This window comes from Amaranthus tricolor, chromosome 6, assembly GCF_026212465.1.
Source record: "Amaranthus tricolor cultivar Red isolate AtriRed21 chromosome 6, ASM2621246v1, whole genome shotgun sequence".
Taxonomy (NCBI): domain Eukaryota; kingdom Viridiplantae; phylum Streptophyta; class Magnoliopsida; order Caryophyllales; family Amaranthaceae; genus Amaranthus; species Amaranthus tricolor.
The window spans coordinates 20067351-20085764 of NC_080052.1; the positions used below are offsets into that span (position 1 = coordinate 20067351).

At 34.4% G+C, this 18414-nt stretch overlaps 1 protein-coding gene across 2 annotated transcripts; it reads left to right on the plus strand.

Moving 5' to 3' along the window:
• Window positions 1–724: 724 nt before the first annotated feature.
• Window positions 725–13789, plus strand: LOC130815324 (uncharacterized). 2 transcript variants are annotated; one of them, XM_057681753.1, is made up of 13 exons: window positions 726–926; window positions 1013–1100; window positions 4100–4199; window positions 4291–4364; window positions 4485–4556; window positions 4709–4786; window positions 7109–7233; window positions 7796–7868; window positions 8364–8425; window positions 8517–8894; window positions 9831–9933; window positions 11066–11331; window positions 13560–13789. In XM_057681753.1, exons 1-12 carry the CDS (start codon window positions 841–843, stop codon window positions 11261–11263), a joined length of 1437 nt encoding a protein of 478 aa, XP_057537736.1. In that variant the 5' UTR covers window positions 726–840; the 3' UTR covers window positions 11264–11331; window positions 13560–13789. The 2 variants fall into 2 exon arrangements, with proteins under 2 accessions (XP_057537737.1, XP_057537736.1); XM_057681754.1 differs by lacking the exon at window positions 4709–4786 and having other exon boundaries at window positions 725–926.
• Window positions 13790–18414: the final 4625 nt, after the last annotated feature.

An 18414-nucleotide genomic window follows, 5' to 3' on the forward strand; every position in this document is an offset into this window, starting at 1 on the left:
GGAAGATAGAATCTTTGGGTTGTAGTGGATATTGTTTTAATTAAATAGTAGTGTGAAGTAATGATTGTATTGGAAGTATGAGGTTATAGTGGGTATTATTTTAATTAAATAGTAGTGTGAAGTAATGATTGTATTGAAAATATGAGAGAGAAAATAATTATAAATAAAAGAAAAGAGATACATTAAAAAGAAAAGCGGGGTTTTAAGGGTTAAAAGTGGAATAAAAACTTTCTAAAAATAGAAAGTATTTTAAAGTGGAAGAACTTTTGAAACTACCCGTTATAGTAATGTGGAAGATCAAAAAAGAACGGAGAAAGTAACTTTTTGTTAATTTCCTTATAATAATACCAACTATTGATTAGCCATGAATAATACCAACTTAATGGAGTGTTTCCCATAAAATTCTTTAACATGTTAAAAATCAAACTATAGGTAATTATAAGACAAAAAATTGGTAATTTAGTAATAATTAAAATTGGTATTATTTTAGGAAAATACTCTAAATTGGTATTTATTCATGATTAATTAATAGTTAGTATTATTGTAGAAAAATTAACAAAAAGTTGTATTATTCACAATAATTTTTCCATAATAAATTTTTTTAGTTTATTCGCTTCTTGTTTTGAGGTCGTTTCTCCGTGAGACGATAGCTGCTTTTGTTTTTTAAATTAAATTTTAATGAGTCGGGCCGCGTCCCTGGACCGGCTGAAAATCAAAATAAAAGAAGGCTGGAGAGTCTAACGAGGGCTCTCATAATGATCCTCCATTAATTCGAACTTCAAAACCCCTTTACAATTGTGATCACCTCTTTTACCTTCCTCTTTGTAGGATAAACGGTTTATGATGACTAATCGTAAATCCAGTTGCTGCGGGATTTGCGAGACGTCAAATCTCGCTTCAATTTGCACTGTTTGTGTTAATTACAGGTATAATTGATGTTGAATTTTCTATTAGGGTTTTAAGTTGCAAAATTACGTCTTTATTTACTATAAATTGGTTGAATTGGGTTCAGATTGACTGAGTATTATACCTTGCTGAAATCTTTACGATGTCGGCGTGATCATCTTTACTCGAGGCTAACCCACAAATTGGTTGCCAAGGTTTGATCTTTACTACACTTCCAACTTTTTGGTTTTGGTTGTAAATTAATTAATTGTTTCAAAAGGCAAACGAATTTGAAGTGGATAACAAATAGTGATTCAAGATAATAGTATGTGAGACTTCGTTGCATTTGCAGTAGCTGCAGTTACATTTATGGACTAAAAAAGGGAAAATTTGAAGTGGATAACAAATAGTGATTCAAGATAATAGTATAAGCTAGGCCCAAAAAAATGGAAAATAACAATGAAAATAGTATGAATCATTCTATGAGGCAGAATTATGATATGCACTTGAATATAAGCGGAGAGATCCCTGAGACGGTCTCTCATAAGAGTAGCCATAAAAATGTTGAATTTTTTAGTTGATCAAGACCTTAGTAAGACTCGCCTCTACATGTGTGCTATAACAACAACAATGCCGGAACTTTAAGCCCATTGAGGTCGGCTACATGAACCAATATATCAGTTCTAATGGTCGCCCACATGGATTCTTCTTCTCAACTCATGTTCAATTTTCTAGCACCTCAATTTATAAGTCTAGATCTTTCATATCCTTCCACTCATGTCTCCAAGTCATCTTCGATCTTTCTTGTCCTCTTTTTAAGTCTTCTGAGCTTCAACTTTCTACTTAGCAATTCGCTAACTCGTCTTTGCACATGTCTAAAGTTCCAAACCACCTTAAATGATTCTTTTCATCCTTTTTTCAATATTTGCAACTCTCAAATCCTTTTTTTTTCTTCATCTAGAATTCTATCTCCTAAGGTATGCCCATTCATCGATCAAAAACATTTGCATTCATGCTACCTATCTTTCTACTATGATCTTTTCTAAAAGTCCAACATTCTGATTCATACAATAATGCTTGTCATGGTCGTTTGATGAACTATAGCTTAAAGGTCATACTTTATACTTCAATCACATAAATTCCAGCACCCGTTCTCTATTTTTTTTCACCCACGATTATTTTTATGGGTCACATTTTGTTGAATGTCTCTACTACTCTGAAATATGGACCTTAGGTATATGAAACATCCATTTAGAGTGATCACTTTCTTTTCAAGCTTCATATTGCCTCTCGTTACTTGTGACTTCAACTCTCGCAACATCGTTGTAAGTTACCATTTAATTCCTCTAAAATAATGTCATCAGTAAACAACAAGCACCAAGGCATGTCTCCTTCTATTAATCAAGTTGTATCATCTACAACTGCTGCTAAGAGACGAGCCTCAATGAAGGCCTGTTGATCCTCCGCATATTCTAATATTTGTCTTTACTATTCGATGCATATCTTGCACCATATTAATGTATTTCTTAGGAATACCCTTCTTTGTCATTGTCTACCTAAATACATCTCTTGGTACCTTGTTATATGCATTTTCTAAGTAAATAAAAGTCATGTGTAAGCCTATTTTTATCTCTATAGTACTCCATTATTTTGTGTCATAAGATGGATTGATTCCATTATAGATCTCTCTGGCATAAATTCAATTTGGTTCTCTGATACGGAGGTACATCTTCTCATACTTATCTCTCACTATTTCTCATAACTTCATATTATGCCTCATGTGTTTATTCTTCGATAGTTGGAGCAATTTTGGATATCTTCTCTGCTCTTGTAAATGGACACTAGAATACTTTTGCTTTTGTGATTGGTCATCTTCTTCTCCAGTCATTGGCCTAATCGCTTTCTTTAGCTTTAGTTTCTTCAAAGACCCCTCTACCTCTAATTTTTGTATTCGTCGCATAAATTCTCTATCTTCATCAAAGGGGGTGATTGTTGTGTCCCCTAAAATATTTTCTTTTCTCTCTCAATTAGCTCATCAGAAACACTATCCATTCGATCCTTAATGTTCTCATTTTGAATTAGAATATTCTTATTCTTATCCTTATCCTTAAAACACTTTACTACACCTATATCATTAGTTTTTGCCAACCTCTTCTTTGCTATTCTGTCTCTCTCTCTCTCACTATATATATATATATATATATATATATATATATATACATATATATATATATATATATATATATATATATATATATATATACATATATATATATATTTATATATACATATATATACATATATATACATATATATATATACATATATACATATATATATACATATATACATATATATTTATATATATACATATATATATATATATAACACCTCTTTAAAAGCTTTTAATTTCTCCTTGCAAAATGTCACTTTTGTCTTGACCTACTCATTCCACCACGTTGTATTCTTTTTTACCACCAAACTACCTCTTAATTCTCCAAAAATATCCATATCTATTCGAAAGATACAAGTTTTCATCTTTGTCCAAGTATCCTCTGCTTCCGAAGTCATCTCCCATCGAACTTCTTTAACAACTTTTTCGGCGAACACTTTAGCATTATCCTTATTTAATATCCACCATTTAATCCTAAGTTCTTCTTTGGCTTTCTTTACCTTTGGTTTTGCTTGAAGCCAAACATTTAGAATAAGGAGTTTGTGCTAGGTGTCTACGCACTCTCCTGAGATAACTGTACTATTTAGGCAATTACCTCTTTCTATCATCCTTGTCAAAAAGTAGTCAATTTGGGTGTGCAATAACAACTCAACTATATATTACTGTATTATATTTACACAATTTAATATGAATAGTGAAATCACCAAATTGTTATTGGTTTATTGGTTGTTTGTATGAATATTCTGAATTGATGTATATTACTACATTTTCAGTCTTGTTCTATGATTATCTGTACTATGCCTTTCAAGATATAGCTGCATTATGATTTATCAATCATGAGTTATGGTGTATTCATGATCTATATGGAAATAAATTGCTTGGGTTGAATCATATATATATTGTGATGTTTTACCAAAAGGAAGGTGGAAAACAACAAAAAAAAAAAAATTTGTCTCTATGTGTGTGTGTGTGGGGGAGGGAGGTGGCAAAAAAGAGAGAAAGAGGTACTTTAACTTAAGTTTATTGGTCGTTGTATGATAGGGAAAGGCTGATGAACAACTTAATTGGAAGATCGTTCAAATGGAGAAGATTGGAAGGCTGAATGAGAAACTTCTCAAAGCAAGAGAACAACTTCTGCATGGTTTGAAGTTTTTATTTCTATTTCATGTGGTTTTGAGGTTATTGATTTTTTATGATGGCGTCAAATAATAGTTGTTGCATACGAATGGCAGGGAAGTCAAAATTGGAAAAAGCTTCTAGCGATCTCAAAGTGACATATGGATTGCTCGAGTTTTCTCAAAACATGGTAATCTTTTCCTTCTATAATGTTCTGAGTATTATGTTTTGATTGTCTCACTGCATTTTGATATCTTTTAGACAGTTTGGCGACATATATTCATTTCTATTTGACTGTATTTGTGTTCAGTTAGAGAAACATCGGGTTGAGCAGCTGGAGAAATCTTATCCTAATTGGATCTGCACTCAGAGTTTAGGTTATGTAAGTCATTTGTTATTTCTATGCAGGTTTGCATTGCCTGTGTCATTTAGCAGAAATTTTAGTTCATTTTTTTTTATCTTGACTTGATATGGCTCAATGAAAATTAGAAATTTCAACGTGTCCCTCATGCTTTATCTTGACTATGACTGCAGATGGCGATAACCTCAGAGCGTTTACATAAACAATCAGTTGTTATAAAACAAATCTGCAAATTGTTTCCTCAGCGTCTGGTAGATTCTACTTAAATATTATTGGCCTTCTTTCTACTGTTCGATTGTATTGAAATACTACTTTTCGAGTCCAAAGTTTTTGTGCTCTTTTGTTCATGTAACTTGGTGCTACTATGGGTACAATAAAGTTTACTGAGCCATCCATGGGTAAATACTAGATGTTAATTCAAAAAGAGGTTTGGCTTAATTATTGCTTGCTATAAAACTTATTTTCTCTAGTTTTCTTATCATTCTTTTTTTCAAATTTCGTCATCGATAGTTTGTAGAGTAAGAAGGTGGTTTTTTTGGAGCTAAAATATCAAAGGAAGAGAAATTGTAGAAACGTTGATGAAATGTTTACCCCTTTGAATTAAACATAAGACTTCATTGTATAAGGGAGGATATGATAATTTATTTAAGTGGAAATTTTATCATTTTCTCCATTTTCCAATTCTTTTGTTTCTTTTTTCTCTCTCCAATGTATATAGGTATTTTATTGAACTTTAATAGCTTTTCTAGCACATCCGCCAATGAAACCAGAAGAATGATTGAGAAGGGAAACTCCTTTAGTCGTTTTTATCAGGTTTCAAATTTATAGTGCTTTAACTAGGAAGCCTTATTGTGGAGATTGGTTGGGATGTGTGTTTCTCTGACTCATTAATTTTCGCCGGCACACCGGTGTCCGGTATGGGTACCGGTGCTGAATACGTGTTCGGTACACCGAGATTAACATGGATACGACAACAATGGAGGAGAAAAGTCAAAGATACCCTAGATCTGCAATTTGAAGGTCAAACTATTGAAATTTTCTTTTGAAAGTTTAGGGCTTTTGAATGGAAGGAAAATAGAGTGTATTGACATGTTTTTTGTGATCTTTCATTTTTGACTTTTTGAGTATTGGAATTCCAGATATTGGAATGATGTTGAAAGTATTTTGTTTATTCCTTTGTGTTTTGTAATATGGGTTTGCATTGGAGACATGAAAAGACGCTTGGGGTGTTAATAATTTCCCTGCCAAGTGCCAACTTTTACCAGCTTTCGTTTCCTTCTTCTTAACAATTTTAACTTTTTTGGTTGAATTGTCAACCTTTGCTTTATAGTGGGCCATCAGCCATGCCTATGTTGTTTGTTTTTTCTTTTTCTTTATCAAGTATAAATTTTTACGGTGTTACCCATAGAGTTCTAATTGGGCAAAATCAGTTTCTCACAGTTTAACTCTTTGATGCAACTTTTCTTCTTTTTTTTTTTTTTTTTTTGGGAAAGCAATGCAAATTTTTTTTTCTATTTCTTAAATTCCTGTCCTTTTTAAATTGGGGCACATTTATTTTAAAAATATTTGCCATATTCTTGTTTTGGTATACAAAATTAGAACTATTTTTTTTTTTATAATCTACCGTATTCTCGTACCTGTGTCCATTACTAGGATGATGTCCCTGTATAATTCAAAAATATCTTGCCGGAAATTAGGATCCACACCCTACTCGTTACCTGTATTCAAGTCCAGGATACATAGGTTGGGATTGCTGATAGAATCTGTGATTTTGTTCATTAGTTTGTATTAGGGTGGTATTCATGAGATGACGAGGGAAAACAGCCAAAAGATTGATTATGACTGTGCATTGTGTAATACTAAACTCTCCCACAAAACAATTACTCTTAGATTGGAGAGGGGTTGGGTTTTATGGTGTGTTAACTTAACAAGGTTAAGGTAAAAGGGGAGAGGTTTGGGCAACAGGGGAAGAAGCAAAAAGTTTCCCTTTTTAGTTCAAGGGTTTGTGCAATTGTATATAATGAAATTAAAGGGGAGAAGTTGTCATTTTGGAAGTCTTTTAATTTTTGTACTAATAACATGTAAAAACTGTCATGTCATCACTTTGCAGAATAAAGAACTTAAATTCTGTGTATTTTAATTGACTTATTAAATCAACCATTGATTTCAAGCCTTAAAAATTACTTGAGACTTGCTTCCTTGCTGGCACTGGCTAAACTCTGCGTTAAACATACTTTATTGATTTAGAAGGAACCAAGTTATAGGTCACAAGATTTCAAACAGACTCTACTATCACATTAATGGTCGTGACCATCCAGTATTATGATCATACTATCTATCATCTTTCAAGCTGTTATTTTCTGATTATCTGCTATGTTTCTGAACAATCTATCATACTATCTATCATCTTTCAAGCTGTTATTTTCTGATTATCTGCTATGTTTCTGAACAATCTTGTTTCAGTTGTAAATTAGAAATTTGAATTTCTTGTAGATATTGTTACAGAACATTTTTTTGATACTTGAGTTGCTATTTTGCATTGTCACTTTTGCTGAATTTCCTTCTTCACTCAGGTGAAGATGGATAATGAAAAGAAGGATGGATTCAATGGTCAATATGATGTAATCTGTAACGCTCGGTTACCACGAGGTTTAAATCCTCATTCTGTTCCAGCAGAGGAGCTGGCAGCGTCTTTGGGGTATCACTTCTTGTTTTCTATTTTTTACTTTGTGTATTTTTTCAGGAGATTTTTACACCTTTTGTTCCTTTGATGAACTTTGTTGATTTTTCTTGTTACCACTTAATTTTTTTGCTGAATATGAAAATTTTACTGTAAAATAAGATGACTCCGTTATACTTTCATGCTGAAAGTGATGACGCTAATGTTTCAGGTGTCACATACTAGATATTCTTTATCTCATGGTATGATTACTAGATTTCTTTTTTGCAAATGCAGTTCAACAATTAGTATCCTTTTTTATTTTGTGCTTGAGACAAATACTTTATTTTCTATCTTCTGTAAGCATCTTCTGAATGTGTGAACAATAGAGTTATATTTGTAGATAATTAACTAATATTTAAATTAGAAGCTCAAATGATGTAATTCTTCATTTCTTTTCCTGAAATATTGATGTTCCTGTTTTGTCTTGTCAGTTAGTAGTTTAGCTGGAGGAACTTCCACAATTCTTCAACTTACTACAAATATGTGATTTCATCAAAATTTCTTTGAAGCTTTTATTGTAAATCTATTGATCCAACAGGTATATGGTTCAACTGCTGAATCTGGTGGTTCAGAGCCTATGTCTTCCAGTTCTTCATAACTCTGGTTTTGCTGTAAGTTTTCTTGCAATTTTAAAATATTTGAATTCTAAGATTAAACCTTTTTTAGAAATGTAATAAAAATTATACTAGAAAGACACCTGTTGAGTGTTGACAGTCTGAAAAAGTGTCAAGAACAAAAAAACTGAAGCCCTTGCGCTATCATGATGTAATCATCTTCAAAAGCGAGGAATGTCATTGAACAAAGACAAAAAACGGCTCCAACTGTACCAAGGCTACACAAATATTGAACTTGTAATGTCGGGAAGAGAGACTGAAATCCCAAAATCCATTTATTTCATTCTTTTTAAGATCAGCATCAAACAGCTAAATACTGATGGCACAATCTTTCCACTACTCAGAAAGCCAACCTTCCTTCGCCCTTCTTTTTTAGGCTATATTTAAGTGCTTTATATTTTAGCTTTTTAGGCTATATTTAAGTCCTTTATATTTTAGCTGCTCCTTTTCTATTGCTTTTTCTTCTTTTCATCATCTGATTTTTTCCTTCAGGGCTCTTGTTCTCGAATATGGCAACGGGATTCTTATTGGAATGCTCGTCCATCCTCTCGAAGGTATTTTTGTTCAAATCGAGATTTTTTTTTATAAACTCTTCAAAGCTGGTTATCACGCCGACTTACTAGTGCTTATTTATGTTATTTGCAGCAATGAGTATCCCCTTTTCATTCCCAGACAGAACTGTTGCTCTGTTGGCGGAGAAAACTCATGGTCTGAGAAATCTGGCCATTTTGGAGTTGCATCAGTAGAATCTGATAGGAAACCAAAACTGCAGTCTTCCGGAAGTATTAGTTTTAATTATTCTTGTGCATTACCGCATTCAATGGAAACCCACAATGACTTGCAGAAAGGGATTGCTCTTCTTAAGAAAAGTGTGGCTTGTGCAACGGCGTATTGTTACAACTCTCTGTGCCTGGATGTGCCCTCAGATTCTTCTACTTTTGAAGCATTTGCAAAATTGCTTGCTACTCTTTCTTCGTCCAAGGAAGTTCGATCTGTTCTGTCCTTGAAAATGGCTTGTTCTAGGTTGTCTCAAAGTGCTTGTCTTCTATTTACATTTGATTACGAATCATGATATAAATTATTTTCTTTTCGGAATACAACCTTCGGTTATTTAATGATTGTTGTCAGAGACTAATTTGGTGATGTCCCTTAAAGGGAGTTAGTCGATCTTGATGTAGTTTCTGTGTGTTGAGAAGCAGTGACCATTGCTTCTGAAATTCCCTTTTCCATTGATCCTGCACCACAGAACTTGTTCTTGTAATCTGCTTTGTGCTCGTTAGAAATATTAGTGGAAAAATTGGTTAGGCTAGTTCTACGGAGTCCTTGATGTCTTTTTCTAATGGTTTTTTGATTTCTAAATATGGTACATGCATAGTAACACTTGATATGCGCTGCTAAAAATCAAAACTATAAATGCCATTGCTCGTGATTTATATGTTCCTCGTTCTAGAGGAAATATTATGTACTTATTTACGTAGAGTTGCTAGTCAAGGGTCAGTCAAACAACCTCTTTGTTACAACAATGATTTTTATGTTTGTGCTCACGGTCCCCAAATCCCGCTTAAGTGGGAACCACTTATTGCGTTGAGTAATGAAATGTTCTTGTTGTTCTAAAGTAAAATATAGACAATTGGAAATAAGTACGTCTTCCTGCTACCTCCCTTCTCTGCAGCAAAACCAAGTAATAAATATTTTAATTCTACTTTTTCCTTGCTATTTGTGTACTGTGAGACTTTTGTAATCTAGATTAAAAATCATTCTGGTTCACACCAGGGGGCGATGACAGATGCCATATATGAGGGGATTCTGCAGTAAATGATATAGCTCAGCTTTCCTGATTTTCTTTTTCGCCTTTTTCTATTTAAGTTTTTGCTTTGACATCATATGAAAATTAAAATAAATTTAAGCTTGTTTAGAGTATTTTTCTTACTATATTATTTGATACCCTTGTTTCTGTAGATCCTGTAAACAAGTTCAGCAACTCAACAAATCTGTTTGGAATGTGAATTCAATGATTGATTCAAGCACAATGTTGGAAAGTGCACATGCTCAACCTTTAATGGTACATGTTCCAGCTAAAATTTGTGTTTTGTTGTATTTCATTTTTTGACTAGTAAGCATGGCAATATTAATGGTGATGGTTATTAACACTGAATGCAATCTTTTTCTTTTCTTTTTTTTTTCTCTTATTTTCATTACAATAGAAGGTTACGAGTGGGTGGGTATTTAATTTTTTGAAGAAAACATTTGATTTGACGATTATCATGGTCGTTGAAATGAGATTTCTCTTGCATTATTTCATGCTTAAGAGGTAACAAAAATTTGTGAAGTAAAACGCATGTTTGGAATTGTTGATTACCTTGGTCATTGGCATGAAGCTTTCCTTCAAAGTTAGGTACGAAATCCTACTGTTAACGCCATTTTTAATCAGACACATAAACTTGCCATTAATTTTTTTTTTTTAATCTTTTTATGAGATCTTGAAGTGCTACATGCAAAGTACATTCAGAGTGGCTCCCTCATAGTTCCATGTTACATGATGAGGATATGGGCTCAATTTTTTTCCCTTTCGGGTGGATTGGGTGAACTTTTTTTCTCCTAGGGGGTATTTGGTAAATGGCTTTTAGGCTGGCTATTCTGTTGGATTTTGGCTATAAGGTTGATTAAAAAGCCAAAAAACTTGTTTGTTAAATGGCTTTTTAGCCAACTAGCTTTTCTGCCAAAATGAAAAAGCTAACTGTATTGACTTTTTTTCATTCGCTTTTGGTTTGTTGGCTTACTTTTTCTCTAATATATACTACAAACAATCAACACATGATTTTATCAAATATCCCCTTAAAGACAGTTAGCTTAAAAACCAACAAAAACCAACACTTGCAGCTGGTTAAACAAGCCAACAACCATTTGCCAAATACTCCCTTAATAAGCATATATATTTAGTATGGTGGTGAGGATGCGGTAAAAAGTAGAACACTTGGTTTCCTGGTAGAAAATGGTTGGAAATGGTCAAACTGGCCCCTTAAGCCCTAGCATGTCTGTCTTACTCATGCTGACATTTGCAGTATTGCTCATTGTTGAAGTTCTGAATATTTGATTTACATTAGATATTGGCTTGTTCTTTGTAAATTCAAGTGATAGTATACTATGGTATTAGATATTTATGTTTTTACTTGTGCTACTTTTCCTTCATGTAGCTAAGTATGTATGATAGAAATCTCCCAAGTTCTGCTCCCAGTTTTTTATATACCACTAGCAAAGCTGATGCTAGGAAGAATGAGAACCTCTTTGATGGATGGGACTTGGTTGAGCATCCAAAATTGCCGCCACCATCTGAAACTGAAGATATTGAACACTGGACTCGAGCCATGTTTACGGATGCCACAAAAAAGTAATTGATGCTATCTTCCAGCAAGTTTCTCTATAACAACAGGATCTCAGATGATGCTCAAGTTTGTAAATGGTAAGCTGTTGTCTTGCTCCTTTTTTTCAAAAAAATCAAAATTAAGTTGTATTATCTCCCGAGTATTCCTTGAGATAGTTTCTAATATCCATTTTATCTTAAAGTGTCTTATTGTTACTTTGTTCTGAATCCCATTTTGACTCCAGAATACTGAGTAAGCAAGCCTCTATATGAAAGAAGTTTTGGTATTGACTTTTCATTTATGACCATTACACATTTCATTAGAATCTTATGCCAGTTTATGGATTTTGTTCCGTTCTGGTAATGAAATTTTCTGATAATACATTTCCAGCATTTCTGATTTGATCTGCTTCCATGCCTACCATACAAAATTACTCTTCTAATTTCCTGAAGAGTTTTAGTTCCTGTGGCTGGTTATCTAAAGCTTAGGTTCCATTCAAATAAAAACATGATGCATAAATTTTTATCTCGATACAACCTGACCTTCATGTCATCTGGACATCGTCACAACCATTGGGTGGTTAGTGGTTACCTGACAAAATTTTTGTTTTTACATTAAGTGAATAATAGTTGGGGTGGATCCTTTTTTCTCACCTTTCTTTTCTGTAATCTTCTAGCACAACTTACATTCTTGTTTTCCCTTTTGTACCATACTACCCATTCATGCCAAATACTGCTTGTCTGTAAACTTTTCTATGCAACCTGACCTTCATTTTATCTGGACATCGTTACAACCATTGGGTGGTTAGTGTTTACCTGACTAAATTTTTGTTTTTACATGAAGTGAATAATGATTGGGGTAGCTCCTTTTTTCTCACCTTTATTTTCTCGAATCTTCTACCACAACTTACATTCTAATTATCCCTTTTGTGTACTATTCATGCCAATACTGCTTGTTTATTTCTATGCAACCTGACCTTCATTTCATCTGGACATCGTCACAACCGTTGGGTGGTTAGTGGTTATGTGACAAATTTTTTGTTTTTACATGAAGTGAATAATAGTTGGGTAGCTCCTTTTTATCACCTTTCTTTTCTGTAATCTTCTAGCACAGCTTAGATTCTAGCTTTCCCTTCTGTACCACTCATGCCAAATTCTCCTTGTTTGTAAACTTGGGAAGTCCTTCTCCGTTAACACTGTATATCCTACAGTCTTCGCCATGACAAATTAGGTATTTAAGTTGCATATTGTAACTTCAATTGTTATAATCAAATGATTATGCTAATTACCTTGGATAATTGTCATACAAAATTGTGAAACTCTACTTTACTATAAAGGTTAGAGATCTTTTGTGTTTTCAATCTATCATATGTGGTTGTGGTGTGTAAATTACAACCGCATGTTTCTCAGTGCTTCAACTACAATTGAAGCACTCAATAATTTGGCTCTCTGTTTTATAGTAGCACATCTACGCTTTATCTTGTGTTTTCCTGGTTACTTTCATTTTTAAAAATGAAATACGAATCAGAAGGAAGTTTTTCTTGAATTAATGTTTGGATAGAGGCCTTTAGACTTCTATATTTGAGATATCAGTTGGACAGTGCTGGGCTAGGCCGAAAATCTCCTTATGTTTTTGGAATTTCACTGGAAGAAAACCTTCCGAACATTGATTTTAAGGATGAAATAGTTTCTTATGTTGAGGTTTACCTGTTATGAGAGTGTAGGAAGGTGATATTTGCAGCAACTGGTGGCTTGTGAAGGTGATATAGAGGCAAACACTTCACTACGGGGATAATTGTCCCTTGTGCTTTTGGGTATAAGACCATGATTTGCTCACTAGTTTGAGAATTTTTTCTTTTTTGTTTTAGTATATGAACAATCCGATAGCTCGAGTACCTCAGAATTTTGGAATGTAGGCATCCTAATGTGGGATGATACCGTTAAGATACTCCATTAGCATTTCTTCCTTCGCTTTCCTTTCATTCCACCATTCAGTGATTATCCTCTCATTGCTTTCCTATGAATCCTCTTATTCCAACACAAAATAGGCTACGAATGTAAAAGAGCGTAGTCTCTAAACAATGCCTATGCCGCATGCTGGTGTGGAGCAAGACAATATTTCAGATATCTATCAGCAGCGTTTTTACTGATCGACGCAGGATCACTTTAACCTTTTGGACTAACTTTTGAGGTTCCAATTTTCATGAATATCTGTTGGTTCTTTTTGGACGATATTTAGTTCTTATTTATATATTTTTTTTCTCACAAACAAGTTCTCTATAGAAGTTACAGAACTAAATTTGGCAGATGTTGTGTTTGACCTGCAGGTAAATATGATGGGTTCAAGTAGTGGCATTTGAATGGATTTGATTTCACCCCGTTATTGACGGTAAATATGCATTTCCGGTTCATCTAGCCCATGTAAATGCTGAAATATATTTACTGTAAATATGCATTTTCCGGTTTACTTTAGACTATCCAAATTATTTATTTTTGTTTATTCATATTTTTTTCGGATATTTCATGATATACCACTGAGTTTCTTCGAAATTCACCATATACCACACGAAATTTTCTAATTCACCATATACCATTGAGTTTACGTCCGTTAGCACAGAATACCATTAATGACAACTGCCGTTAGTGTGCCGTTTGTGGTAAATTAATAATTCACCATATACCATTTACTTTTTTTATTTTCATCAAATACCATATTTTTTAAAAATATACCCGTAGGAATTATGATAAACAAAAGAAGTGTCATACAAACCAAGTAGTTAACATGTTGTTCAAATACAACTTGACAATAAACAATGTTCACCAAAAAAATGACACTAAACAATGCTAAGTAGCAGCCTTTCTCTTCCCCCTAGTGTTGCCTTGCTGTGAAGAGGAAGCTGCATGTGTTGTCTTCTTTGATGATGTCTTTTGTGCCTTGCATGTCACTGCATTGTGGCCTAGTTCTTTGCATAGGCTGCATTTGTTATTCTTATGCCTCTTTCCTTTTTTTGCCTCATGAGCAGCTCTTCTCTTTTGCTTAGGTGGTCTGCCAGCATTTCTTTTCCTTCCAGCAATGTCAACACAGGCATATCCCTGTTGGCCTTTGTTATTGCATTGAATGACTCCACGAAGTTTGTTGTGTTATGATCACAACAAACTGTCCTGTCAAACATGTGCACACTCTACTGCTCTTCTACATTTTTGAGATAGTCATATGCTGCTGCATCAAAATCTTTTATCTTGGACATAGCTTTTTCAAAAACGTACTCATTGTAGGCATTTGCCGCAATCCAAAACATCTTATGAAATGCTGCCCCACTCCATCCTGCAGCCTTGCAATTTGAGTACAAATGCTGGCAGCATATTCTCCTTGTAGCTCTTGGGAACACCTCAAACAATGCTGATTCAACCCCCTAAAAAACAAGACTAAGTTAATAAACAGCAACATAATCTCAAATGAAAGACAAATAAAAAATTTACCCTCATCCTGTCACTGATAAAAGTCCAGTCATCCTTCTGAGATTCATACTGAGCAAACAAGCACCTCAAGTTTCTGAAAAAATAAGTCCAGGAATCTATGCTCTCTGTGTCAACAATCCCATAGGCTAACACAAAGATCTCATTATTCCCATCTATTGCAACTGCAATGAGCATAACCCCTTTGTAATACCCACTTAAATGTGCACCATCTATTCCTATGATAGGTCTACAACCACCTAAGAATCCTTTCACTTGAGCTGCAAAAGATATGAAACATGCCTTAAATTGCAAACTGTCAGTCCATGTAACCAGAGCATAAGACCTAGGATTTGTGGACTTTATCATTTCAGCATACTTTGGAAGAGCTAGATAGGACTCAGCAAACCCACCATGTAATTGCTCCCTCGCTAAACTCTTCACTTTGTATAACAATCTCAACTTCACATGGATCTTGTACCTTTCCATGCACAGCCTCTGCAATGAATCAACTGGGACATCTAGGTTTGCCTTTAAGTCTTGTATCAAATGTCTGCAAAGCCATGCTGAAGAGACCATAGGATTCTCTTCCAGCCTCCCAGAAGTTGCGTGCTCTCCATCTAGCTTCTTTATGGCCCAACTGACTTTGTCCCTTAAAAATGAAGCATGAATCCTCCAAGTGCAATCCCTCATCAAACACCTTGCTATGTACCTCTTACTGTCAACATGGTCAACTGTAACAGAGAAGCCCTCTTGTATGCAGTAATCTCTGAATACATCTAGAAACTGGGCTTTGGTTTCAAATATCAACCACTCCTCAAGCACAATGGATCCAAATGGTAATGGAGACCAGATTTTACCATTTTTGTACATTTTGTCTAACACATGAGACCCATCTAAGTAATCCTCAAAGGTCTTCTCATGTATATTATCACGATCATCTTCTTCTCTCACAATGTACTCATCCTCACTGTCCAACTCCATATCAGAATCAGCCTCAACATCAGAAGCTTCATAATCACCATCTTCACTATCATCAGAAGGCCATGCATCAGACTCAACATCAATTTCTTCAACCTCTCTTTGGGTTTTCTTTCCCCTAGTGTTGATATGTCTCCCTGCTGCAGTTTTCTTGCCAACATCAAGGCTAAACTTAACAGCAGTGCTTCTAGGCACCCTCCACTCTTTGGGTTTAAGCCTGGTTTGTTCTTTGGGCTGGGTTGCTTGGCTAGGCTGCTGTTGGGTTGACTGTGCAGGGGGTATTTTCTTCTTCTTTGGATTAAGCTTTTTCCTTCTTGGAGGGTTACTTGGTTGAGATGGTTGACGTTGTGAGGATTGAGGTTGTGAGGGTTGAGGCTGTGGGGATTGAGGTTGTGAGGGTTGAGGTTGTGAGGGTTGAGGCTGTGGGGATTGAGGTTGTGAGGATTGAGGTTGTGAATCTCCTGGGAAAACCTCATCTGCTGCTGGGATAGCAAACACTCTTACATATTCAATCCCATCATCATCAACATTCAGAACAGGGACCTCTACAGCCACAGTATATGCCTGCTGGGTCAAAAGTTGCTCCTCAGCTTCTGCTTCCTCTGCCATCCTTCTGTTCTCTTCCTCCATTAGCCTAATATTTTCAGTCCTGCTTCAAGGTTTTTGCCCAACTAGCTTCTGCAGACTGAAACACAAGGGATGGTGTTTCTGTCTCTTCTATAAACACTTCAATTTCACTATTCCCTTCATTCCACTCCCACATTTTTAACATTGCCCCATCATCAACTAACTCTAACTTACGATTTGTTCTAGGTTTAGTGACAAACAAGGTGAAGTATTTAGGGAGATATACATTCTGTTTCACTGAATCCTCAAACATATACTCAATTAACTCCATCAAATTCGTCTTATCAGTATCATCCACCCTCACATCAAAAGTACCCCTGGAGCACGAACTAACAACCACAATGAACTCATCCTAACAACAACATTTACCAGCAAAACATTACATTACAATCCAAATTATAAATTGCATCAAAAACAAAAACACATCACTTTAGCATAATTCAAATTCGCATGCAACTTATCACACTTAACCCTAACCCTAACTCAATTTTGCAAAAAAAATACAAAATCAGAACTCGAAATGCAAATGGATAAGGATAGGTACCTTGCGTATGCTTAATCCACTGAATTAGCGAACTTTGTGCGAAATTCAGTCACGACCACCTGTGTTTGGGTTCTAAATCACTTCACAAACTTGCAATTCACTTTACACAAATCGATTTTAAGGAATTTAAGGATTTTTGATGGATTTTAAGGGTTTTAGATCAATGTAGACGAATACAAAGTTTCTTGAATGGAGAAGAAGAAAGATGGAGGATCAGTTTTTTGAACAAATACGCTGTGTTTGGGGAAGTCAAGCCTAACAATGGCGCCAGGTGAATGCATAAGGGCATACTGGTAATTTACCACAAACGACACACTGACGGCAGTTGTCATTAATGGTATCCTGTGCTAACGGACGTAAACTCAATGGTATATGGTGAATTAGACAATTTCGTGTGGTATATGGTGAATTTTGAAGAAACTCAGTGGTATATCATAAAATATCCGTATTTTTTTTTATCATTGGAAGCTATATCACAAATACATGCTTATAATTGAAAGCTTTATTCTGTCAGGTAGGTGTATTTCGAGTACTCACTAATCACAATATGCAATTATTGAGTAAATTCATACTTCGTTAGAATGATCCATTGTTTGACAAAGTTACAATTAAGAAATTTGTTATTAGAATTCTTTTTTAAATTATTGTTTTTTAGCAAAAATTATAGATTTGCAATTTGGGTTATGTACCATTCTGAAATTGAAAGTTACTGTGATCACAGAGAATATAATATTTTAAAGTCCAGAGATAAAAAGACATTAGTGAATTGGAAAATTTGAATCAAATAAGCAAAATAATATAAAAAATTCTTAAACTAGACATGAATAAACTTATTTTCCAAAATAAGCACGAAAATCCCTGGGCTGAGATTTGGAGTTGTTCGTTGTTACTCTAACAACGAACAAAAGAGACAAAGTCAAAATATTAAATATCACTTGTTCGTTGTTTATATCATCATTATCCTATCCAGTGTATTCCGCTCATAGAAAAATTATGGACAGGGTCTAGAGAGTAAAGAACGACAGCAACTCATATCATAAAGGAGAGCGCGACCAAAGTAGTTCCCTGAAAAAGATAAATTAAATGCCTATAAATAAAAAAATAAGTAGAACCAACTACGAAATAAAATATAAAAAAATAATAAAAGGAAACGAGGAAGCAATAACAGCGAACAAACAAGTGATATCCTTCAAATTTTTGACCGCTTTGTCTTCTTTCATTTCCTACATACCATTTTCTCTCTCTTCTTTGGAAATGAAAGACTCAAAAGAAGCCTCCCAAGTTTCAATCAATTCATGAAAACTTCTGTATTCTTGTTTAGTGGTAAGCAATTTATTTTCTTCAATTCATTTTCTTCTTTCTTGGGAGATGGAAAATTCATTTATCTTTTCTTCATATAAAACCAAAAATCTAATTTTATTTACAACATTCAATCTTTGTTCCCAAATTTTATCTTTTAACCCTGACTCAAAAGTCAACTCAAATTTCATCATCAATGTGGTGGGTATAATCAAATCGAGCTTCTCATTCATGGTGGGAACGATTTTTTGTGTTTTTGTTGCCTAGAAATACAA